This window comes from Mesocricetus auratus, unplaced genomic scaffold, assembly GCF_017639785.1.
Source record: "Mesocricetus auratus isolate SY011 unplaced genomic scaffold, BCM_Maur_2.0 Super-Scaffold_100022, whole genome shotgun sequence".
Classification (NCBI taxonomy): domain Eukaryota; kingdom Metazoa; phylum Chordata; class Mammalia; order Rodentia; family Cricetidae; genus Mesocricetus; species Mesocricetus auratus.
Window position 1 is genome coordinate 21318850 of NW_024429203.1, and position 19210 is coordinate 21338059.

The 19210-nt window shown below is 48.9% G+C and overlaps 1 protein-coding gene and 1 long non-coding RNA gene across 3 annotated transcripts in view; one reads left to right on the forward strand and one right to left on the reverse strand.

Moving 5' to 3' along the window:
- Grik4 (glutamate ionotropic receptor kainate type subunit 4) overlaps positions 1 to 19210 on the reverse strand; it is a 417441-nt gene that overhangs the window by 144593 nt on the left and 253638 nt on the right. For both annotated transcript variants that reach the window (XM_005069407.4, XM_040729877.1), the window contains exons 5-6: positions 9605 to 9702; positions 5603 to 5768 (exon numbers count right to left, since the gene is read on the reverse strand). In XM_005069407.4, the coding sequence (XP_005069464.1) occupies positions 5603 to 5768; positions 9605 to 9702 (264 nt within the window). The remainder of the gene's footprint in view (positions 1 to 5602; positions 5769 to 9604; positions 9703 to 19210) is intronic.
- On the forward strand, positions 1767 to 5155 carry LOC121133442. The gene is made up of 2 exons (XR_005870281.1): positions 1767 to 1965; positions 4797 to 5155. It is a non-coding gene; the product is annotated as an uncharacterized LOC121133442 (long non-coding RNA).

Sequence of the window (19210 nt, forward strand, 5' to 3'; positions counted from 1 at the left end):
ACACACACACACACACACCACACACACGCACACGCACACACACATGCACACACACACACTACACACACACACACTACACACACACTACACACACACACACACCACACACACACACACACACGCACAAAGAGAGTATCTACATCAGGGTGTTGTGAAGGAGCTCAGTTGCCCAGCACTCGGGAAGTCCCAGATTCAACCTCCAGTACCATATAAACTGAACAAGAAATCCCACACCCAGCAATCAGTTTTTAGAGACAGGAGGTGGTGAGTTTGAGGTCACCCTTGACACATGCAACCCATCTCAAAGAAGACAATACAAAACAATATCTAGTTCAGCTTCTCTCAGCCTCCCTTCCTGTCTCCTTCCACTAGCTGACTCCCTTGTACACACTTGGCCGTGGGAAGTGCTCTGCCTCCTGGGCGAGGCAGCTAATGCAGATGGACTGACCTTTCGAAGAACCTTGGGGAGCATGCAGTAAGCTAAACGAGTGTGATATGGTGCCTGGTGCCCTTGACCTCCCAAGTTCTCAATTTTCTTCCCCTGCCAAGTGTCAAACTCAGGTTGTGTGGCTGTCAAACTTACTCTGTGGCACCAACTCTGTCTTTCTCTGGGAGGGAGGGGGTCAGTTAGGTTAGGGACTAGGTCTTTTTCTTATGTAGCCCAGGAAGGCTTAAAACTCAGTATCCTTCTCCTACAACTTCCTGAGCACCACCCTACCTAGCTGGAGAAACTGATTCTGACCAGAGAAGGTACGAGTCCAGAGTGGCTAGTCACTGAATGGTGAGGGGCACTCACTAGTTTCCAGTGTGGAACGACACCTTTCACCTGCTTCTGTCTTGTCCCATTTCACATCTGAGACCGGGAAGGTGCAGAAGGCCAGAAAGCCAGAGGCTGGGCAGGAGGGACCAAGCACAACTGTTTAACATCTGGCTTCCAACTGCATCACTCACACAGGAGGTCTCTGTGCTCCCCACGTAGGAAAAGGTGGTCCTCACTCCCGTGTCTCCTACACAAATCAGAGGAATGAGCAGGCCAAGGGAGGCGGGAACCATGTGACCTTGAAATTGGATGTCACCTCTGCTTTCTTCATGCATATAATGAGACCCATAATAGAAGCTGTTATATATGGTGATCTTCAGTTCCCCGGTTTAAATGAGAGGATTTAAATTATTTGGGTAATGTCAGAGATCAAACTCAGGACCCAAGAACTTAAAGTTGAAATGAAATAATATAAAAACTCTCAGCACAGTGCTGAGTACACAGTAAGTGTCATTGAGGTCATGGCCATCTCCCAATATTAGCCTGCAGGTGCATGGATAAGTTTGTATCAAGCAAGTGGCTTCTCACAGTTGGATCAAGGCCCTGGCATAGAGAAGGCCCACTACTGCCCCAGCTAGTCTTTGAAAGGTGCCTGGGTATTAATCATAATACCCCCTGCTTGGCTACCACTGTCTCAGCTAGTGTTACAGGGTAAGATAACAGTAATCAAACATGCATCATTCTCCAGGCACCGGCACGGGCACGGGCACGGGAACTCACCCAGTTACCTCAGTGGGCTCTATCGTCACCAGGAAAGAGGCTTGGAATGGTGAGGCCATCTGCTGAGCATCAGACAGCTCATCTGGGTTACCTCAGCTTGGCTCCAAAGATGGTGTTCTCTCTCTCTCCTCTCTCTCCCTCTCTGTTTCTCTGTGTGTGTGTGTGTGTGTGTGTGTGTGTGTGTGTGTGTGTGTGAGTGTGTGTGTGTGTGTGTGTGTGTGTAGGTTGATTTCGGATGCTCTCCTCAGTCACTCTCCTTAGTTTTTGAGACAGGGTCTCTTTGGAGCTCAGCAGTTTGACTGGAGTGGCTGTCCAGGGAGCCTCTGTTTCTGCTTTGCCGGCACCGAGTTTGCAAATGTTTACCATGGACCAGGCTTTTATGTGAGCTCTATGAGGATCCTGATTTGAGCCCTCCTCTCTGCATGGTAAGCATTTTCCTAACAGTCATCTCTTCAGCCCCAGGAGGGGTCCCTTTCACCCCACCACCCTGCTTCTCGCTAGACAACACTTCCTCCTCTGACCACACCAAGTGTGTTCCCACGGCTGTAGTGGGGACCCCCAGCTCTCCCTGGAAGCCCTCAAAGAGACAACTCCTTTGAGTTCTGTGGGATGATTAAGAGGACCATGGCAGGGCCGCTTACCCTGTCTCTTCTCTTGGCCTCTTTAAAATAAGATGTATAGTTGTTCTGACTCTTTCGTTTTTTCATTAATCTACCACGTATCCCTGCTTAGTCCCAAACCTGCTTATTAAAAAATTTCCTTCTGGGAAGCAGGTGTGTAAGTGGTAGAATCCCCATGGACTGATCCCTGCCATGCCATTCTGAAGGCTGGAAAACAGAATTAGATTCCCGTTCCTAATTCTACCCTCAGTCTCTTGGCCCAGCATTAATAAGGAAGATGGAAGACAGTCTCATCCAGAGCTCTGAGCCTCATCCCCCTGCAGCCCCTCATTTCCTCAGCCTTTGATTAGATTTTTAATCTTCTCTGACCTTGAACTTCTCCTGCCTGCTCACCTTCCTCCCCTGGCCTGGAGGGTGGGGACAGAAGTCGCAGCCTCCTAGTGACTTCTCTGAGCAGAACATTATGCCGTGACTAAAGTGGCCCTGAGCCTGTGACCAGAAATTCCCATGCCTTCTAGACCCTGAACTGTATCCAGCCGCTGCCCTGCCCTTTGTTCAAGGATCTCTGCTCCAGACCTTTCCACTCCAACCAGGCAGAGCCCACACAAAAGTTGTTGCCCTGGGGTTGTTTGTGCAGATCTGGGGAGGGAAGGGTTCGGAGCTGAGAAGAAACCCCAGGCTGAGTCGGAGGGCTTGAAGAAGAGTCCTGGCTTTGCTGAGGCATGACCTGAAGTCCCTTAAAACCCCAGCACTGTCTCCTCCACTCCAGCATGACTGAGGAGAGGAGGGAATGCGAAGATTCTAATGGAAAGACTACTGAGCTGGGAGGCAACAGTACCCAGCCAAGCACTCAGTGAAGAGTAGATGTGTAACACAGGAATTCCCCAGGCCCCATAACAGCCAGAGTAGGGAACCGGGGCTCAGTTTATAACCAAGGAGGATTTCCTGAAGGGTGGGTGAGACATCGTTAACTAATACCAAGGTAGACGTCAAGAAAACGTTTGCCTCCAGTTATTATGGACAGCCTTGGGCTCTTTTAAACCCCCTGCTGTGTAAGTCCTGATAGCGTGACCTTGTGGCCATCAGTTCCCAGAATAAGGCAGGACAGGAAGGCCTGATCCCATTGCATCACTCAATGATGCCGAATACTATGTACAGAGACCCAGCATCTCTCGGCCACATTCCGTCAAATACCAGCATCCTGTGGACTGCTGGTCTGGCATATCTGTGAGGCTCATGGGAGACTATTCGGAGAACCACAGGCGTCTCAGAAGGTCCCATGCTAAGGTGCACTGTGAGTTGCCACAAGGGGTAAGAAGATAAAGGTTTATCCTCTATTCATCTGTTTGCTTTTTTGCCACAGAGCTCTTGGTCCATAACCACTTGCATGAAAGCTATGCTGTCCAAGGGAGCTTGCGGCAGGCCTGTGGTGCTCTGTCTTAGCGCTTGCCAGTTGGGGGCCACTGGCAACACGTGGCTATTGAACACCTGAAATGAGGCTAGTAAGGCTGTGGGAGTAATTTTTTATTTTTAATGTGATCTTACTCATTGTTTTGTTTTTTAACAGAGTCTTACTCTGTAGTCTATGAAGGCTTCAATGTATAGCAATCCCCGTGCCTCAGCCTCTCAATTGCTGAAGCTACATATGTGCACCACCACACGCAGCTCTGGAATCTTAATTTTGCTTAGTTCATTTTTAAATTTAAATAGCCATATGTGACTTGGGACCATTGTATGGGTGAGCTTAGATCCAGAGGGACCCGGTTTGAAAAATACAGGGGTGTTGCTGTACACGAACTACTTTCCAGGGAACCTGGATTTAAACCTCAACTCTACCACTTATTAGCCATGGGACTCTAGGCAAGGGGAGCATTTCTCTGGAGTTCTGCTTCCTCTTTGGTGCTGAGGGAGGTTTGACGTCTGTTTTTGCTGAATCCCTTCAATAAAACCCCTAGTCTGAGAACTCTAACACACCCCATCCCCTACAAAGTCACTCTCTTGTCATAACTGCTTCAGTGCCCGTGCTGACTGACAGACAGTGGACCTGCTGTGTTTCATACACATGACCCACTTCTGAGCCTTCACAGGACCTGTTGCTGAAGCCTCCCCCCACCCCTACCCCGAACCAGCGCTCTTCCTCCAGGTCCAAGGTCTCCAGTGCCTGAGTCTAATTCAAACTCCCTGACCTAACATCATTTTCATCTACTCAAACTAGTTGTTCCCTAATGGTGTGCCCAGCATTACAACGACAATTCTCCTGAGGATGTTCCTCAGGAAAGAGACCTTCAAGGTCCCTCAATGAATATGGGACCCAAGTCTACGCCCTCTTACTGCCACCCATGGGTCTGGATTTCCTTCCCTAGCCTCCTGCCATCTCCTATCAATATCCCTTCTTAGTGGAACCAACTCCTCCCCCCACACACTGCATCTCTCTTGGAAATGGGGGCAGCCATGCCTTCCATAACCCGGGTGGTCATAATAATTAGATTCAACATACAGAGCCAAAGCTTGGTGACCTTGTTTCCTGGCTAGCCTCGAGTTAACAGTTAGGGACACTGAGGGAGGCAGTCAAGTGTGACAGTGTGACGGTCTGCTGCCATGGGTGGTTCTGACCTGTCATGCGGTTTTGCTTTTAGATATTACTTGGATTCGAGCATGGAGGGAGGCCTTGCTCAGAGCAGCGCTGAGACGTTGAAGACAGGGCTTGTGGCAGAAGACAGCACATCCCTGAGCAAGGCCCATGGTGACCTGCAGGTTCAGAACAAACTGCATGGCTCACCTGTGCGGGTGACATGCTAGGTTCAGACTCTGGTCACCAGGACCCAGCAGTGGCCAGCACCTGACTGACAAAGAGCGAGCACACAGATGTCACCTGGAATACGTGGACACATATGCTTGCTGGCTCAAATTAGCTAAATCTCATAAACACTGAATTTATGTCTCAAATTGTTCGAGAGACACAGAATATGCATCTCCAAACCTGTGTTTGCAGAAAGAAAAAAGGAAACGCTTTATCGGGAACTGACCTTGGACCTTGTTCCATCAGCAAAACCTGCTCTCCGGGGGAAGATACGCTTCAGCTCATCAAGCACAAACGCATTCAATTTTGCAACCCCCCCACCGCCCCCGCACCTCTTTGTATCTCCTTAACAATGAGGCTGAAAATGTGGGAATTGAGTTTGCAGATACAAACTTGGCAGCTGGCCAGTCTCCCTGCAACCTAGTTGCATGCCCAGGTAGTACAGGCAAAGGGTGGCTATGGGCACTGTTTCTCTTTCACATATACAGAGGGGGGATTGCACTTGTTTTTTGGCAGATCAGGATCCTGGGGCCACTCCCCTCTCAACTGGCCCTTGCTTGTTGTGAGCCCAGGAGCCCACAGCCTAGTGGAAATGAAGAAAAGCAGCCTGTCTGGGCACGGAGCTATCTTGGGAATACATACATTCTGCTTTGGCACAGATGAGGCAGGCGGTGGTACAGTTGAAGAAGTTCAGGATCCCGGCCACAGCTACGCTGATGTCGGTGTTGCTGGGGTGAAGGTTCAGGGTGGTGAATCTCTGAAGCTGGAACCTGACAAACTCCTCTGGGGCCACTTTGAAATGAGGGACCTGGCAGGAGGAGCCAAAAAAGGCAGCAAGGAGGATTCAGAGTGAATGAGAGAGGGAAATCAGGATGGGTAACCCAGGCTACAGCTGAGCATGACTCCTTTTGCTTAATACCTTTGACACACACCAAAGGAAAAGAAGCCCCAAGTTCATGGGAGTGGGGTGTGGTAAAATCTTTGGAAAGACCCAGAACAAGCCACTGTTTAGCTAGAGACCTCTGCAAATACTCTGTGGTGTAAGAGTTCAATCACTCTTGAAGGCACAGTCCTTACAATATATTATCTGTAGTTAATTAATTGGAGCAGAGACAGCAAGAAGAGACAAATAGTTCCCTATAGGTTAGAGAAGAGGCCTTCAGCCCAATCCTAGAAAGCTGGTGTACACTAGTTTCCAACAAGCTTTCTGGGTAAATCCCAGAGGCAGGGGCAGATAGGAATGAACCTTAGGAGCATTTGGAGGCTCTGGATGGAACCAGATGGACAAACCCCTGCCCTGAATTCATCAGAGCAATGTTGGCTTCCTACCACATGTACCAGTGATGTTTCTAGAAGAGGCCGTCTTCCCCCTCTTTGCTGGGAAAGAGATATTAAGAGGCACCAATGGAGGCTTTATTGACAGCTTAGGCTATTTGGTAGGTAATGGGAAAGTTAAATCGTAATAAGCTGCCATCCACCTTGATTTTATTCAGACACTCTCATCCCTAGTACTCAGAGCTGGGAGAACCGAAACTGAGCATGAGTTGGTACTGATGCGAAAGCAAGTGAGATTGAAAGTAGCAGCAAGAATTTCCTGATGATGAGGTGCTTGGCTTCCAGACACGATTACAGAAGTTTTCTCTGCCTGGCTTTCTTAGAGGCTGTGCTACAGGGGCCTGGGATAATGCTGTGATGGTCTCTGTAGGATTCCATCGTCTTATCCTTTTACGATTTAGGGAGAAGCCTGCCAGAAACCAGAGCTCTTGGAAGCTGAGATGGGAGGAGAGCAAAGATCTAGGAAAACCCAAAGAGAAAATTACTGATTTCAACGAGGCTTAGCCCCTGAACTGTGGGCAGAGCACAGTCATAGTTTTGTTTTTGGTTGTTCTTAACCCCCCTCCCCCACACACACAACACCACTACCACCGGGATGGCATGGTGCAGAATTGACAAAGCCTGGTGAGTTTGAAGGATGGCTCTGGAGATCAGAGCTAACCCGGTGCATTTCATGGGGATCTTTTCTCCTGCTTGCATTTTGTAACCCACACAATCGATCTAAAATGAGTAACACATACGCCTTGAAGGCAAGAGAGGTGACAAATTAGCCAGATGAAGGGCACAGCTGCATATAAGCCAGGTGGCCTGGCCAACTCAGATCCAGACATGGGCGTCTGCGACCTGACTCCTCCGTGGGTGACAGTCAGCACACTGGGTTCTACCAGCAGGTAGCCAACAGAGCTCTGCCCATTATTAGTTCCCCCATGGTGAGGAGCCCTCGGAGACTGTGGAGACTTGTGATGAATTCACAACTGCCAGCCCTGGGCTCAGGGAGGGAATCCTTCAAGAAGGAGAAGGATGTGTGGTTTTTGGATCCTACAGACTGACTTCTGTCTAGGTTCTACTGTGGTTCGGGGGCAAACCGCTTATTTAACCTGGCTCAGCTTCCTGCAAACAGAGCTGACCTCGAGTGCTTCTGAGAGTCCAGGAAGAGAGAATGGGATTCTGTGTCCAAGGAACAAAACAACCCTAAACCCAACACAGCCAGTGCCTGAACAACACCTGCCCTCTTCCCCCTTTCCTTCTCTCTTCTCCAGTTGCAGAAGTTTCCAGAAGCCCTTTTAGCTGCACAAAGGAGAGGGGGGAGGGGGTTTCCCCAGGGCAAGTAGTGAATCACTAACAGGGGCCATCTGGGAGGCTGCTCGGGAAGCAGCCAGCTGCTCTGTGGCCCGGGCAGGGGTAGCTAGGCCTCACCCTTCTGGTTTGTTCTCACTCTTGGAGAAAAATCAATCTGTGATTGATTGGTGATTGCAAATTTGCCTCAAGAAGTCACCCCAGTGGGGTTGAGGGGAGAGCAGGAGCTAGGAAGCAGCCAGCCATGGGGTCTCAGAAATATTAGCAGCATTTAAAGGGCTGGGAGTCACAGCAAGGACTCCATGGCTTTTTCCCTGGAGCAGGCCTCATAAAATAGTAACCAAAATGCATAAGCTGAGTGGCAGGCAAGGTTGCTCTGGAAGGAATGTGACCAGAAGAAGGAAGGGTAACTGCCTGGCTGATCTCTGGGCAGTGCCTTCTGGTTGGTCTGTGGAGGATGCTTCAAACCAGTGGCTCCCGTGGCCTCTGTCCTGAAAGGCTACACAGTGCGGACAGACTTGCAGGCCAATGTGAAACGGCTCCAGCTCCAAGACAGGGGTGGGGGCTGGGGGAGGATAGCAAAGGGCAGCGAAGGGAGTGTGGTGGGAACGAAGGAGGGAGAGAAGGGAGAGGAAAGGAGTCAGAGAAAGAACATGGGAGCTCAGACGTTGGCAACCTGGCTTGGTGAAGATCAGAGCCCAGGCTTGAGTGACAACCTGCCATGTAACACGCTTGGCTGTGAGCTGAAGCACAGCAAGAAGGATTTAAGTTAAACATCAGCTCCTGGCTGAGCCCGTGAGAGGCTGCAAGGATTGTGGCAGGACAGGGGCTTTGTGGTCCGAGCTGGCCTAAGAAGCATCTTCTAGGTTAACTGAGACAGGGAAAGAAGGTTCTGGGGGTCTGGGAGGAGCAATTCTAGCCCCAGACAGGTGTGGCTGTGGCCATAAGACACTTGAACTAGTGATTCTGAGGGGGGGTTAGAGAACCAGGGCCTACTCAACAAAGCCCTGATCACAGCATCAAGAGGTCAGTTCCAGGAAACGTGGGAAGGTAGAAGCCTGTCTGTGACCCCCGACTTTGTTAGGGTGGCTGCTGTGGGGATGTTAGGCCTCCTTTGAAAGGGCACATGACTATTTCCCAGACCCAGTCTTCTCTACTACAAAAGCTGCTGGAAAGTGATACATCAGTTCTCTAGTAAGGATGGGAGACGGTACTGTCTTCCCATGCTCCTCCCTGAGACTGAGCTTAATCTAATTCCTACAAACTGGTCCAGAAAGCCTTTGGAACACAGAGAGGCTGGGGCTGGGGTGGGGTCCTCTTGCCCACAGTCTTCTGGGGATATATTCACAGGAGAAAGGCCTGCAGCTTCTAGAAAAGCTCTGTAATGATGCCTACAATAGGCAGAGTCTCTAAGTTGCTAGGAAACCTGTCTTCCATCATGTCTTTCTCCCATGAACTGGAGCAGGAGAGAATGGCCCCCACACTCTGGGCCCAGAGAGACGCCAGACAGAGGCCACACCTGTGGACCAACATTATACTTGGCAGAGCAAATGCAGGAACTAGTGAATAGGGAAAACCAAATAAAGCCTCTTTTCTAGTGCACTCAGGAAGCAGAGGCTTTTAAATTTTATTCTCACAATAAAATGGAACAGTGGCTTCTTCCCCCAAGGCATTCTTCCCCAGAATCCCAAGGAACAGACCACCAATAAGCTGCCTGCATCAACGAGAGTGTGGAGCCTTAGCCTCATGCCAAACCACCAGCCACCATATCTCTGTTTTAACAGAGAGGCCACTGAAGGCACTGTCCTGCCATGAGACCCTAAGACACAGAACTTAGCTTGGAAATCCTGTGGTCAAACATCCCTCCATCTCTTTATCACTTGGAAAAAGTAAGAGCTACGCCAGTGGTCCCCCTATCTCACATTTGCATTGATGATGATTTGAATAGCATGGCTTCCTTGGGCCCTTACTGCACACAGGCTGGACCATTCCCCAAGGCAGACCCACACTTACCTCCTTCTCTCCACAGATGTTGCTGATGATAGAGCTGGAGGCTGGGCTCGACGATGGTCCCAGGACAGCCACCACTCCCTTGGGGAGGATCTGACACACTGCAGCCAGGGGAGGAGCAGGATTGGGAAAGACAACATGGCATTCAGCTGGTGCAGCTTGACTCTGTCCTGCCTAAGTCCTTAGATCATTACCTAATGCCTTCACCTCTGCACACACCATCCAGGCCTCTTTCTGCCCCTTTCAAACCCCAGTCTCTCCTGCTATCCCTGGTCTGCTAAGCTCTCAGACAGCTTTATTGGTGTTTATGGACAGTATTAAATGAGGAAATGACCCAGGTTACGACAACATACAGCCTCAGCCAATAGGGGGTATAAATTGTCTGGGCCATCACCGAAGGACAGAGGTAATGGAAAATCCAAGGTGCCCCCCACACTCCCTCTCTGGTCTGCTGAGGGTTGGGGGACACAGCTTCCGCAGGAGGTCCATGTCCAGGTGGTACCAGAGTGGTGCCCAGCCTTCAATCTCAGACTGAATGACAGCTGAGAAGGAAGGAAGGAAGGCAGACAGGCAGGGGACAGAGGTGGCCAAGCGATGCCAGTAGACAGGGAAAAGGCAGACAGCGGAAGTCAAAGGAGGCAGGTGGGAGAGAGAGGAAAGAGAAAACAAGAGGTAGAAGGAGAGCTGCCTGTCAGAGCCCCTCTCTCTGCCTTGCCCCAGAGCTGTGCTGCCTGGGGGTCTTGATCTCGCTTTTCTTCAGCTGGGAAGATGCCCTTCCCTCCTGGACTCTAGACACTCACCTTTCGTGGGTTCCCACATTACTAGTTTGCACCTCTCCTCTTGGATACCTTGTCAAATTTGATGTGGTACCAATTTCTCCTCTCCTCTTACTAATTTCTCCATGTTCCTCACAAATGTGCATGCATAAAGGTGTCTGTGTGTGTGTGTGCGTGTGTGTGTGTGTGTGTGTGTGTGTGTGTGTGTGTGTGTGTGTGATGCGGAGGTCAGAGCTCACTGTTGGTGTCTTCCTCTGTTGCTCTCCATCTTAATTTCTATGACAGGGTTTCTTACTGAATCTTACTAATTTGGCTAGGCAGTGAGCCCTGAGAATCCACCTATGTTTACCCCAGCACTGAATTGCAGGTGCACATTGCTATATCCAGATTCTATGTGTGTGCTGGGCATCCAAACTCAGAGCCTTGAGCTTGTGCAGTGAGCACTTTGCCTGCTGACTCCCTAGACTCACTCCCTCACTAGACTGCAAACCCCTCCTGCAGGCGTCCTTTCTAGACACCTTGATGTCTAGCACAGTGTTTTCTAGATAGGATCCCAGATTGCACCCACAACCAAATGCTGACTGATGGGGCATGTGGTCAGGAGAGGAAGGGAGAATTAAGGTTATAGAATGCAGGAGACCAGGAAAAGGAGAATAGGAGGGAAGGAGGGAACAGAGTCTGAGCTCATTCTCTACACACACCAGTGGTGTCAGAGCCCAGACACGATCCTTTGGCTGCATACAGAGGCTCCCCACTGCACAATTTGACACTGTATCCCAAACTGAAAACCTAGGTCCACACACATTTCCCTTTTATTCATGACAGAACTCATTTCCCAGAAATTTCATGTGAGGGAAGCTTGCATGCTGGTCTATGGAGGAAGCCACCAAGTCACACCTGAAGCCTGTCGCTCCTTCCTGTGGAAAGGGTCCTAGCCATTGGCCAAAACGGCGTGGGATTAACTGTATGAGGCACAGGTAGCAGGCGAGGAATCCAGGGTTCAAATCACAGAGCTGTGGGTGTGCCGTATGAACTTTAGATCTGCTGTACTCTCTTTACCTGTGGCCTCCAGAAACTCAGAGCTGCAGAAGACTCAACAGCACTGAGTGTACCCGTCCCCAAGGGCAAAGAGCCTGGTGGCCAGGCCTAACCTGGGAAGAGCCTCAGCAGAACACAAGCCTTCCTATGCCTGACTGTGCAGCTGCCCCTGCCTGCTGAATGCTCTCCACGTCACCCCAGCATGACAGTCTGAAAAGGAGTCCTCCCTCCTGAGACTGTGACACACATTAGGCTGCACAGTCAGTCAAGGTCAGAGTCAGCTTTGGGCTTCAAGAGCCTGGCCCCGTTCACTGTACAGTCTGGTTCTCTACAGCCAGGCCTTCCCTTAGCTTTCTCTTCCACAATGATAATGCCTCCACGCTTGTAGAGGGCTCTCTCTGAACCCGACTTGGTCCATTACATCTACTTTTACCAAGGTCATCGCCACCCGTCTCTGGTCCTCACCCAGCTCTCTTTTCCAACATCTGATCATGCTGTTCTTTGAGATTTCCTAACACTGTCTGGTGCTGCTTCTCATCTAGTTCTAAGAGTCTCTTCCTTGGCTAATCTGCTTAATCCAGGTTTAACCTATGCCTCTCTCTGCCTGAACAAGCGTATCCTTGCCGCCTTTTGCCTAGATGATCCTACCAACTGCTTATGTGGAGTACAAAATCAAGTTCTAGGCATCAATCAACTCATCTCAGCCATGGTGCCTGCTCTCCGGCAGCTCTCATTCAACACAGCAGAGTTGGATGAATATGAGTATGAGCTCTGCTGCCTAACTGCCTACATCTGAGAGGCCCTCAGATTCCCTGTAGTTGGAATTACAGATGGTTGTGAGCCATCCAACATGCATGCCAGGAATCAAACTCAGGTCCTCTGCAAGAGCAGCAAGGACTCTCACCTGCTGAGTGATCACCCCACACCCTAAATGTACTAATTTTTAAAGTTAACCACGAAGTGATGGGTTTCAATGTGGCATTTTCACACATATACATCATTATCCTTTATTCTTCCCCATCCCTCTCCTCACACTGTGCTCCTCTGCCAGTTCTTGCTGATCCCCTTCCTCCCTCAAGGAAGATTCATTTTATTCCCACTTTACAGATGAGGAAGTGGAGGGTTAGTGTGTATGTAACTTATTCAAGCTCACATAGGTAATACACGTCTAAGTTGATCTTGAATGTAGAGGTCCACTGATGCCAAAGTTCGTGTTAACCACTGTAATTCATTTCCCTTAGCTCCTGAAGGTCAAAGGCCACAGTTACCCTTGATTCTTCCACACTTTGCCTTTAACTCTGTTCACTCACCTATTGGGGTTAGGCTCTGCTCATCTGGCCTGACTTCCTAAGGGGTCTGTCTCCAGGACTCCCCATTTCTAATCTTTTCTCCACGCTGTAGTGTAAGTTATAATCATAAAACATTGATCTGTTGCTTTGGTCTGTCTTATGTAATCCCAGCACTCTCCAGCCCTTGCAGTAACGCACCAAGGTGCTACAGTCTAGCCATACCACAGCAGTCTTGTCTCTTCTCATGGAAAACTGGAACTAACCATCAGGGGACCGTTATAAAGAGTGGGTCATATGCCCAAATAGAACTGCATTCAGGCATTTAAAATGTATATGAACAGCTAATAATAGTATTAAAATTATCTATGTAATAATAGTAAGAGAATTGAGTAGGATATAAAATTATATGTGGGTCTACATGAAGCCTAAGCTAGGCAAATACAAGGCTAGTTATGTATTGAGGAATGATCCGAGGAAGACATGATTAGTGCCAACATTTACCAGGAGATAATTATGGCCTGTTCAAAGTACGTCTTAGGAACGGATTTATGTAATTCTGAACCAACCTGATGAAACAGGTACAACGACTGCATCTTCACTTTACAGACACAAAAACAAGACATGAAGGAATAGAGTGCAGACTGGACAGCTCGACCCCTGGCCACAGGACCAACTCCTAAACCACAGTCTTCCACAGAGAATGGCAATTAACTAGAATGTTCGATGACACTGCCTTGGCCGTGGGAATGTTCTGTGGTTTTCTTCTTCTTTTTTTTTTTTATGTCTTCTCTCTCTGTAATGAGCATGTATTCTTTTTATAATATGTTGTAAGGAATGTGATAAAAAAAAATCTCCTGATGACAAGTAAAATTTAAAAGGTCTGATCTGCCTGTCACCTTGCTTTCACAGCCCCCCGCCCCTGCCTCCCCCCCCTCGTGTCCTCTCCCACACTGTGCCTGTCTCCTGTCTTCCTTCTCTAGGCTCCTAAGTGGTTCATTCTACCTAAACCAGGTGTTCCCAACCTGACTAGCTCCTTGTGTTCTGTGGGATGGAGTTGGGAGTGTGAAAGTGTGTGTGTGTGTGTGTTGTTCATTTTTCTCTGTAAACCTACCTGAAATGTAACTTTCCTTTGCTTCTCATGCATATAATAAAGCACAGTATATTTGCAGTACATGTGCCTTTGTCACCAACAGAAATCACTGATGTTTTCATATCACATTACAAATGTCATTTATATTCATGACTAGTTCAACCTTGTTCTAGCGGTTAGACCCAATGCTGGGCTTGGCTATAAATACATTAATAAATCACAGATATTAATACGTCACTATTAAAATATTTTAGCAGCTTTTCTATATGATTGGTTTCCATGGTCAGCTATTTTATTCACTTTAAAACACTTCTCTAAGACAGGGTTCTTCAGCACTCCCAGCCTGCCATGATCTAGACTCTCTCTTGTTCCCCTGCTCAGGAAGCTCGTATTGATCCTCTGGCACTGAGTTCAGATCCTGCCCCCAGGCAAGAAAGCATCAGCATGTCCTGCATCTGACCCAGCTTCCTGCAGAAACAGGGCAATTCCCTTGTTCTCTAAATGCCTAGCCAGCTTGTGCCCCAAGCATTCTCATGATGGCTCTCAGCAAAGGGATGGTTTTTCTAAAGATCAATTCTTATAGGTCACAATCCCAAATCTGGACCTGTTTTGACAAAATAAGTAATGAAATCTCCTCTAAGTAGACAGTTGTGTGACTACTTAACAGTTAAGCAGCCCTAATCCAAAAATCCTAAATCCTAATTCAACAGCTTTCTGAGCACTGGCGTGGTGCTCAAAACACTTGAGATTGGGGGTTTCTGACTTACCGATTGTTAGGAATTCTCAACTACTAGTGTCTATGCAGACAGTTCAAATCCCCACCCCCACCCCTCACCAGGAAACACTTCTGGTACCAAGCATTTCATTTCAGAGATAGATATTCTACCTGCACAATGTGTGGCTGTAAAAATACATTTGTCTGCACACGGGTCATTATTGAACACACTCTTTAGTGTCTGGCATGTGGACCTTTTATATTTTCTACAGTCCCAAAAGTTCTGAATCCTAAACCTATCAGACCTCAGGAGCTCCAGGTCCTGAACACGCCCTTCTGAACTCCCCAGGCCCACATCCATCTTTCCATCGGCTCAAAGTGTCCTGTACTTTTGAAGACAGGGGGATATCTGTTCAGTCCTTTCAAAAGGGAATTGTTGACCAAACAGTTGCTCAATTGAACGGATGAGTCTAGGGGAACAGAATGGTACTCCCACCCCACCATGGCCTGGGGAATCCCCGGGATGACAGAGCTCTTGTTCCTTATGAAGGATGCCCAACTCAGTATACATGGGAAACATCCACAAAAAGGCCTCAGCTCTAGAACTTCTGGGCCCAGATTCCATAGACCAAAGACACCAGAGTGAGGTCACTGAAAAATGGGTAGAAGGGACATCAAGGAAGGGAAACAGATGGCCCTAACTCTGCCTCCAGGGGAGTAGAAGAGTGAGGACCATGAGTGACACTGCCATGACAGCCAGCAGAGGAGCAAAAGGCAACTGTCAGAGCAGCTAAGAGAATAAAAGACCATTACGTGGTGTCACAACCCCACAGAGGAGAGTCTCTGTGGTTCCCAGGTCCATCTAAAAGCTGAGCCCATCGCAGATAGGAGCAGTGCAAGGTGGGAAGGGTTGGCCGGCTGTGAGGCATATGGTCCCCAGAGGTCAATCCAGGTTCCACTGAACCTAGGTCCTTGTCCCTGGCATGAGTACACTAGTATATGAGCCACTCAGCTACACTCAGGCTAAGCATCCCAGGGCCACAGAAGCAGAAAAAAACTGGGGGTGACTCGGCCCATGACACAAAGTCCCTTCAAGGTGAACCTGGAGAGCAAAGGTGTCTTGCTCTTGCACACATCACTCTGAGAACACATCAAGAGGCCCAACTAGGCTACAACCGGGCAGCAGCTGCCTCTGTTTACTCTGACACAGTCTTCTCTGACACCAGAGCATCCATGGATACCCCTTGTCCATGCCTCCAAGGTGGCTGGTGGGCTGAATGAACTGGACTTGCTGGTCGAGCCAAGAAAAGAAGCATATGGGGGTGAGCTCTCTGCACTATCACGCTCCATAGAGGGGCCTGGTTTCTGAAGTCCCCCCACCTCCTCCTTCCCACTTCAGGAGGAACAACACTATTCTCTGGGGCTTCCCACGTGCTAGGCATCCAGCTGGCAACGCACACTGCCACTGAGAGGGAGGTGTGAATCTGTAATCACAAGAATGGGTAAAAGTTGCTGGGAGCTCACATCAGGCCATGGGTGCTGCTCTAAGTGTGTTAAATACTTCCATTCTCACACACTCCCCACTAACCTGAGGAAGGTAGAGCGCTAGGCATACCCATTTCCTATGAGGACTTGAAGGAATAGGGAATAAGCCCAAGATGTGGTAGAACAAGAATTAGAATTCTGGGGAATACAGGTGGCCCCTGCCCTGAGTGTGAGTGTTGGTTCTACTGACCTTCATATCTGACCATCAACTGTGCCTTCTATAAATTCTTCCTGTTCATCAGTCACTTTGCCCCCACTGTATCCCTGTTGTCCAGGCTCAAGCCCCTGCCTGGGCTATTGAACCATCTACCTTGATGCTTGCATCTGTTCACCTAAGGACCATTCCAAGGTTTTGCCTGGAGTTTCACCTGACCATCTGGCCTGTGTACTAGCTCTGACATGAGTCCTATCTGAGTCACTCTCTGACACATCTTTCAAGATGACCTAACACTTAAGTCACTTTGAGGAATGTGTGTTCCTTGAAATATTCCGAGCCTCTTCACCTGTGAAGTGAGAGGGCTGGACCAGATCATTTCTGAGCACTGCCATTCAGTGTGTTTCTGAGCCCTTGCTGTGTACTTAGAAAGGGGTGAACTCAGTGGGCAGAGTGACTCATCACATTTGCAAGCCTTTCTCTTCTAGCTTCTCCTTACCTTGATCCTGGTGTGCGTGTGTATGTATGTATGTATGTATGTATGTATGTATGTATGTATGTATGTGCGTGCATGCATGCCTGTGTGTGTGCATGCCTCTGTGTGTGTGTGTGTGTGTGTGTGTGTGTGTGTGTGTGTGTGTACCCACGCATGCTTATGGAGGCCAGACATCAACCTTGACATCAACCTTGGGACTTGTTTCTCAGGCACCACCTATCCTGTTCAGTTTTGTTTTGAGACAGTGCCTTGTACTGGGCTAGAAATCAGCAAGTAGTTTCAACTGGCTGGTGAGCCTACAAGATCTACTTCTCTCCACCTCCCAAGCACTGAGATTTACAGGGATAGCAAGTACTTTACCTCCTGAGCCATCTCCTTGGGCCCTTTGAACTGATTCTGAGGCATGCTGGCCCTCACTTATCAGAGGCAATCCTGAATCACTGGCGGCTATCACCGCCAGAGCCTTCAAGAAGCCTAGGAGGAGTGGACTGAAAAGTGAGTTGGAACAAATCAGACACATGCCCCACGCCAGGCACCCTGGAGCCTTCTGAGGGCCTGGTTCCCTGGTGCACCTTTTGGGTTTCATAGGGAGGCAATGTGGACAGTGGATGGTGTGCTTGGCAGAGGCGAGGGGTTAACAAGCAGGTCTCTGCTTCTAGCTCTACAGTAAATTAAGCCTCAAACTGGCTCTGGCGGAAGCAGGAATGGTGCCTACGGGTATTTGGTTGGTAGAGGGGTGGTGCTTAGTTCAGCTCTGATACATTCGCCACAGGAGACAGTGATCTACGGTGCAGAGGATGTCAAAGTCTGATGTGCTTTAGGAACTCCTTGCCAAAGGAAGGTTGTGATGGAGATAAGACAGAGCGGGAAGCAGGAAGGGCAGAGAGGGAGGGAGATGCCTAATAGGTCTTGTCCATTCCTCTCACTGTAGATCTGTGAGCCGTGCAGGTGGAGTTAGCAAACCGAACATCCAAAAGCCTGAGGCGATGGTGGTAAAAGGGCCGAGGTGGGGGGAGTCCCGTGAGTGCTGGAGGAAGCTTTGAAAGTGACCCCCACTCTAACCAAACCTACTGTAGGAAATCTGCCTATCTGAACCAGACCGAAGGGGGTTGATTTCCTCCTCGTATCCTCCCAGTTTTAATTAAGGCCCTGTGTGATGCTTTCCATCTTTGTGCAGTGAACAAATGAGGGGGTGACCTCTAGATTCCAGCATCCTCACCTTCACTGCACTTCCTCATCTTTGATTCTCAAAATAACCTCTGCTTCCCTGGACTGGCTGGCCCACCCTGAATGTGATTCATCAAGTGTGGTGTGTACAGCACATTCTGAAAAGCTCCTGTTACCCAGTAAGACGAATCAGCCCTGTTGGATCTCTTCAATCACAACCTTGACTTTGCACAACCAAAAACATCACCAGCAGTCTCTTTCATCTCCTTGAAGCACAGTCCCTGGCCACAGGGTGATAGGTGAGGGGTTGGTAGAGTTGCTCAAGGCCCTGGATCCATGCAAATGTCTTAGATTAGCAATGAAAATCAGACCTGGACCACCAGCCCAGGGAAAAGCCTGGACTGTGGCTCAGAGCAGCAGCTGGCATGAGGTGACCCACCACAACTTTCAAAGGCTCAAAGCTGTCAGAAGCATCGAGTACAGGAAATTGGAAAGAGAATGAGAATGTCCAATTACGAGGGATGCTGACATCACCTGAGAAAAGCCTGGGAAAGAGTGTAGCCCTCGGGGACAGCTGAGCTGTGAAACCCAGGAGAGAAGAGGCGATGGTAGGGACTGGAGGAAAACTGCTCAGCTAAGACAGGAGGGAAAATAGCCTATCAGCAAAGGCTATAGCTGTCACTTTCTGAAGGCCTGTGAGTGCACCCACCAAGGGGAATGTGTCACCTACACTGTTGCATGGAACGCTTGGATGAGACAACATGACTGTCACTGTCATTTGACAAATAAGCAAACCTGAGGCATAAAGATGGCTATATAAGAACTCTGGAAAATCAAATTTTCAAACCCATGATCCTAACTGTCCTATCACTTAGACCTCTTCCAAGTAGGAGTCAGCATGGCGAGCCCCTTCCATCTGAAGATCCTGTTCCTTCTACCTGTCTTTATCCAGTATTGCCACTGACACTGGTGAGCCTGTTCACCCTGCTTTAGCCCGCTGCATGAACCCACCATTCTACTATCTCCCTATTTGAAGATAGAAAAAAACTAGTCTCGGGCCTTTCAAAGAACTATCTGGTGATGTTTAAAACCCACTATGGTGGTATACACAGACATCAGATGAAAGACCCTTGGGGCAGAAAGATCCAGAAGCCATCTGAAGCGTGCCTCCAATACACTGAGATATAAAGATGAACTGAAGGCCACTTGCTAATAAAATACTTGGTGCCTTAAAAAAAAGGCATTAAAAAGATGTCCAAAGCCCTGCAATGAGGAATAAAGATACCAATTTCCTTTATTCCCTGATTCATCTGGCTTAATATTTTAGACGTATTGACTT